This window comes from Plectropomus leopardus, chromosome 3 (assembly GCF_026936395.1).
Source record: "Plectropomus leopardus strain MGB_pleo_1.0 chromosome 3, ASM2693639v1, whole genome shotgun sequence".
In the NCBI taxonomy this organism is placed as follows: domain Eukaryota; kingdom Metazoa; phylum Chordata; class Actinopteri; order Perciformes; family Serranidae; genus Plectropomus; species Plectropomus leopardus.
This window is the reverse complement of record NC_142178.1, coordinates 35,085,855-35,092,457: the sequence shown is the minus strand read 5'-3', so window position 1 is coordinate 35,092,457 and position 6,603 is coordinate 35,085,855. Positions and strand designations below refer to the sequence as shown.

Sequence of the window (6,603 nt, the reverse complement as noted above, 5' to 3'; positions counted from 1 at the left end):
ATTGCCTTGAGAGGGAAATAACATTTAAATTGTGAAGTGACATCCTCTAAAACACTACCTTCTCACAGAAAACCTGCCTCATGCAATCTATACAAAGTTCCTGACACTTCATCATTTATCTTTTGGAAAATAAACTCTTGTCAGGTATTTTTCGGAAGCACTTTGTTAGTCTCCCCCTCTGTTTGCATCTTATTTTAAAGCAGCTGCTGGCATGTTATTCCTCTGTGTGAGGCATATGACGTTTTTCTCTTTAATAACATTGCAACCTACTGAGAAATGTGTCATTTGACTCTCAGCAGTGCTGGTGCACTCACTAATCTAATGTAAGTATGGAGGACCACAAGTGTCACAGAAATTGTAATAAAGCAGTTAATTAAATATTTGCCAACTGTAATATTACAACATCCATTAATACATTTGTTTGTGAATATCTTAATTAATATTTACATAAATAGACTGAAATACAAAGAAATTGATTATTTTCTATTTTAATGGGCAATAAAAGCAGGAATTATAAAACAAATTTAGGTAGGGCATATGAGTCCACAAATAAATAGCTCAATTTAAAAGGGGATTTACAAAAACAGCATAAAACAGTCCATAAGTACATCATTGACAAAATACATCAATTGATTAATAAATATTGGAATTTACAAATCTATTTGAAAATACAGTTTGAAAAGAGAATAATTCACAAATTAAATTATGACTGCAGGTTTTAATTGGGCAGTTTTCTTTCCATTATGCTATATTTCAAATAGATTTTTAAATTCCATTATTTATTCGTGAATTTATTGATTTTTTTAATATTATGTACTTGACAGTTTTAAGTCATTTTTTGTAAATCCCTTTTTAAATCGAACTTTTTGTTGGTGGATTAATAATACTTTTCAATCTAATTCTTTCTATAATTCTTCTTTTTATTACCCATTAAAATATCACATAATAAAATACTTATTATAATAATAATTTAGTTCTCTTATTTATATATTAGTCAATTTACAAATGAAACTATTGATTCCTTTGTGAAAAATACAATAAGTTATCAATTACTGAATGCTTTATTACAGTTTTTGTGACACTTGTGGTCCTCCATAGAAAATGTCTGTCTGACTGCAAAAGACCAATCGTACCTTTTCCACCCAGTCTAAGTTGCTCTCTCTTGCCTCTGCAGATTTATTTTTCCTGTTGTGGTCATAAAAGTTTAACTTGCTCATGATGAATTTAATCGGAAAAGTTTTGCCTGAAATGTAATAAATGTCGGTAACTCTTCAGCCGCTGACAAATGCTGTGAAAAACAAAAAGTGACAGTTAAAGTTCCTATTTCACCACATTTCAGAGTTTATTGTACAATCAGGTCAAATTCACACAAAATGGTCCATTGCGTCGGATCATTAAAACTGGCATCGACACGAAAACAATCACATTGCTAATATCACCCGGCGGAGTGATATAATTCGGGATTATTTCAAACACCTTTACGGGGAGAAAAGGTGGATCGGGTTTAGTGTTGTTCGGCTCGGAGAGATTCTGAGCCTTTAAGTTGTAAGAAGATGAAACTGGTCTTTAAAAAGAAGTTCTTCAAGTCGCATCAAAATATGTACACATAAAAAATATTACAAAGTTTATTGAAAGACTAGTGCGGTTGGAGAGGAAGAGATAGAGAAAGTTAGTGATGGTGTGGACAGTTTGTCTGTTGTATAAACTGCTGAGGAAAGTGACGATGAAATGTTATATCAAAAAACAGTGTGTGACCAGCACACACAAACATATAAACTCACTCACGCACACACGCGCTCCCTGAAGAGGAATGAGGAGAAAGGACTTTGGAGACCCTGGCTGGCTGTATTGTTTGTAAAACTTATTTTCACGTGCACGCTCACAAATGTTTAGAACAATGGATACAGCTTCAGAGACGGATGGAGGGTTGAAATTTTAAAAAAGAAAAAAAGAGAGAAAACGAAAAGTGACAGACAAGGCAGAAAGCTATTTTTACGCCTTTCAGCCAAAGTGACTGCCGCACTCAAGATTCCCTTTCAACTGTTTTCCCTGCCAACTACGTTTTTAAACTGGACGAGATCTCCGCATGACGGTTTATTATCTGCCACGGTGGCTGGTAGTGTGGACAAACTGACCTGCCGCAACACAAATGTGACCAGCGTTTGGCTGGTAGCTGGTGTTGGTTCCCAGCCCAGTGACCACGTCAGAGGGGAGGAGGGACGGCGAGGGGGTGCTACGAACACTTCCACACACACACGGCCAGGCTGCCTCCGAAGAACATGTAGAGCAGGTTCTTCACTTCGTGTGTGACCTCGAAGCCGAAGCCTTCGCCGATCACCACGTGCCACGAGCTGCCGAATTTCTTGTCCATGGACTCTTTGATCATTTTTGCCGCGCTCTAAGAAACAAAAACAAAAAAACAAAAAAACATCAGCAAATGAAGAACATGAACTTGATTACATTGTATACTCTTAACAAAACAAATACGAGTAGGATTGGGCCTGTGTGAAGACTTTCAAGCTGGTTTGACATAAAGCCAAACAGTGGACCGGACTGGTATACCTAATTTTACCAGCTGTCCCATTTGACTGAGCAGCTGCTGCTGAGTGGAACATAATTTTTTTTAATCTTTAATATTTTGATTTTAATATGTCATTTGAAAAATCTTGGCATCAGCTGTTCTTATTATGTATTAAAAGATGACCAGATGACCACAGGATGTTAAACAGGTTGTAATTTCATCTCTACTATCCATTTTATACTGCTGGAAATACACAAGTTTCACCCAAACAACTGTGTTATTCAAGTGTCTCACCAAACACAAAATGTTCTTTTTCTTGAGGTTAGATTTGAACACATCATGGTGACATATTTTTTTTTAACCTTTGCCCTAGAGTAATTTTACTGAGCCGACCTTGAACGCACCGCAATCAAACCTTATGCAAACTCGTTTATTTAGCTAACTAGCTCCTATCATGCTGATTTCAACACAGATTTTAACATTGGATTATTATTTTTAACTGAAGGGACTTACTTGCTTACCACTGCTGCTCTGAGTGGATGATGATAAGGATTAAAATCTGCATTTAGGTTTAATTTGATGCTGGACTCAATAATAAACTCAAACATTACTGATTTTCAGGGAAGCAGAACTGGATCCTCAATAGAGCCAGGTTTCGATCTTCATCTCTAGACGTGAGTGTGAAACTATTACTGAATGCGAATCCAAAACAGCTCATTGATCCTTCGGGGAAAATATGAAACCCTGTGTAACTATAATGCAGCATGGCAAATATCTTCTGACCAAGCTACCACAAAAACAACATACACTTACCTCATTGTTGGTGGCAAACTTTTCGCAGGCTGTAACACAAAGCTCCATTGTCTCAACCCTCATTTCCTCTGGCATGTCTGTGTGCTGAGGACAAAAACAAAAGTTACTTCAGGGTCTGTGTTTTCCTGTCTGAGTCTGTTTGTTCTCTTGCATACAAGAATGTGAGTGAGCTACTGACAAACACGAATGAAGCATTCTGACTTAAGAATTCGTTTGTCTAGAAGAACAGAGTGAAAGCAGGACAGATTTCTTTATGCTGCAATCATGAGTGTGAAGTGTAACTCACAGAGGCCGCGTTGCGTCACTCTATAACTGTAGCACGCAACACAGACGAGGGCCTGACTTTTAGTCTCGTATTACGATATAGATATTACATTAACATACCCAGCCCCAATAACAATATGAAGCTGGAAATACTCATTCAAGGAGGGTGAGTGTTGCTTTTCTGGTGCATTATTATGCCGGCAAAAAGTAAAGCGGGGACAATGACGCGTCACCACATGATGATGTGTGTCGAGACAGCGTAAGTGTGACTGCTGTGAAAACAGGTAGTCATCAACTGTCGATCACCTTAACTCTTTATCTGTATCATGTATTTAACTTTCAAAAGTGTCAATTTTACCACATAGACATAGACTCTTTTCTCATTCTTGGAAAATCTACTTGTGTTACTTTTACGGTCAAGTAACACTACGGATGTCTACCAGGAAAGACAATTATTACAATGATATCACTTCTCCTCTCCCTATGATGGATGTCTTTTTCTCACACCTTCCTGTGGATGTCTGGAACAACTATTTCCAGTTTTGACTCTGGACGTGGTCTGACAATACACTGTACAAACTAGTTTGGTCCGAGCTTCATGCAACCTTCACAACAAGTCAAATAAAAATGGTGTGTGATTATTATTAACAATGTGATATACAGAGCTGCACTTCCAATTTTGGTTTATTGTGAGTAACCAAAACTACAGACACAATAGCAGATAAAATATCAAACGTGTTTGCAGTCAGATTTATTTTGCAGTCACATTATTCAGTTATGATTTGCTTATCTTTGAGTATACAATACCTAATGATTTCAGCCAGAGATTTATCTCCATGTCTTTCTGTTTGCATGTTGTGTTTTATCTGTTGCCTGTGTATTATACACACATGTGAATACCAGACTGGATGACATTTTTGTAATATGGATTAATGTAATTTTTTTATGTTGATCTGTTCTATACACACGGCATCTATTGCATGTCTGTTGTCCTAGAAAAGGGATCCCTCCTCAGTTACTCTTCTTGATGTTTCTACCTTTTATCCCCCATTAAAAGGGTTTTTGGGTGATCCGACTACAATGAACTTTGACTTAACTTATTTGTAAAGCACTTCGGGTTGCTTTTGGGAATGAAATGTGCTATGCAAATAAATTTACCTTGCCTTTAAAGTGGAATCTTGTTAATCAAAATACAGTATGTGTCTTCTTGTTTCCCAAGATTTCACACATAAAGAGGAGGTGACGAGTCATGTGCCTGTCTATGATCAAAATCTTTAAAACTGTTCACCATGATCAATCTCATGGATTGAAGAGACAGCGCAGTTATAATTGCATTTACTTGTGAATGTGTAAGTGTCAGGGTAATTGAGTTGGCACACAACGTAGCACTTTGTATCATGGGCAAGTTTTCTTATATCTCCAAAAAAGCCTAACTGTTATGTAAAGCTGACAGACACTGGATGGCACATACCCAAACACAATGTACATGCAGTTATTTTGCAGCCTGCTAATGCATCACGACTACAGACTCCAGCAGCCTAAAATGTGCAGCCTACACAGCAAAGTGTTCGATCAAAATGTGATTGTGATGCTGTCATTGCAGAGTGTTTTTGTCCTGTGCCCGGAGGGACTGTCCTGCGTCTGTCTTACCCTGATGAGAGGGAAGCTGTGCAGTCTCTTGTAGTCGGCCTCCTCTTTCTTTCCCTCTCCAGTCCCAGCCATTCCGACTCCTGCAAAAAATAGGACATTTTCAATATGTCAACAAGGGCAAACCTTTCTTGTTAGCAGGTTTATTAAATGCAAACGGACTCACATCTGCAGCTCACAACACTCTGAAACATGACCCGGCTCACGTTGCTACCATCACTTAGCCACTGCTAGCTAGCTACAACAACTATGTCATCTTAGTTTACGCCATCAAAGGCGAATAATTTTCTTTAGACGGTAGACATATAATGTGATTTTTGGAAAACGTCACCAGGCTTGCTCAAGTTATCAACCGAAACTAAAGGACCAGTTTGTACTCGCTAGCTAATTAGCTTAGCCTGCTTGATAGCAAACAGCTGGTGCTACCGGTGGATGTTTTCTACCCCCAAAATTTAAATGCCCCGTCGTAAAATGACACCTCACACTGTGCTGTCGATAGTTAACAAATGCAGAGAGACACAGAGGTGATTATATAGCGAGATGTGAGTTACTCACGAGGCGTTTCTCCACCGAAAACTTCTGCTGTTTGACTCCCAGTTCGGTTGTTAAGGAGACATTTTAAACAACGGATGTCCGTACAGGAGAAGCCCCGCCCACCGAAGCCTATATTTGTTCCTATTGGCTCAGAGTCTGTCAATCAACTGAAAGAGTATCTCTCTATCTAGTGCACTAGAATAAACAATTAAAGGGCTCTGTGTCTATCTGTCTATCTTTCTATCTATCTATCGATCTAATATTGGAAAAAATGGATTATTATTATTATATTGTATACTATTATTAGTATTATATATTAGTACTATATTGTTAACTGACTATTCTACTATTCTACAAAAAATCAGCATGTTTTATGATGTTTGTGTGGGAAAAAAACTTAATCTGTAAAGTATTAAGTAAAAAATTATAAATTACACATTTTCATATAGGCTATATGTTACCATTATTGCAGAATATAAATCTATAGGCATGCTGTATATAGGCTCCTGTGTATAGACATAGATTCATACTGTATATAACCACCAGATACATAATGATAATAAAGTTACCCTAATTATTTACTCGAGCATGTTGTTTTCTTTTTAACACTCAGGGGACCCCTCTTCTCAAAATGGGACCCCCTACAACATATATTATATGAAACTGAGTTGCATTTGAGATAACTTTGTAAATATTTGACTTGTTCAACTTTGGTTATGGATAAGTGCCACACAACAAGTTAGCTGGCATATATGATTGCATAAGGATTCATGGGTAACAGCCTGCCATTAATGTTGTATACTGTAAATTAAAATTAAAAAAAT

At 37.3% G+C, this 6,603-nt stretch overlaps 1 protein-coding gene across 2 annotated transcripts; it reads right to left on the bottom strand.

The window, feature by feature from the left end:
* Positions 1 to 1,317: 1,317 nt before the first annotated feature.
* LOC121942418 (dynein axonemal light chain 4) lies at positions 1,318 to 5,913 on the bottom strand. Of its 2 annotated transcripts, none has more exons than XM_042485619.2 (4): positions 5,801 to 5,913; positions 5,249 to 5,328; positions 3,335 to 3,418; positions 1,318 to 2,398 (listed from the first exon to the last, which is right to left on the bottom strand). In XM_042485619.2, exons 2-4 carry the CDS (start codon positions 5,318 to 5,320, stop codon positions 2,234 to 2,236), a joined length of 321 nt encoding a protein of 106 aa, XP_042341553.1. In that variant the 5' UTR covers positions 5,321 to 5,328; positions 5,801 to 5,913; the 3' UTR covers positions 1,318 to 2,233. The 2 variants fall into 2 exon arrangements, with proteins under 2 accessions (XP_042341553.1, XP_087930625.1); XM_088074499.1 differs by lacking the exon at positions 5,801 to 5,913 and adding an exon at positions 5,412 to 5,674.
* Between the last annotated feature and the right edge of the window lie 690 nt (positions 5,914 to 6,603).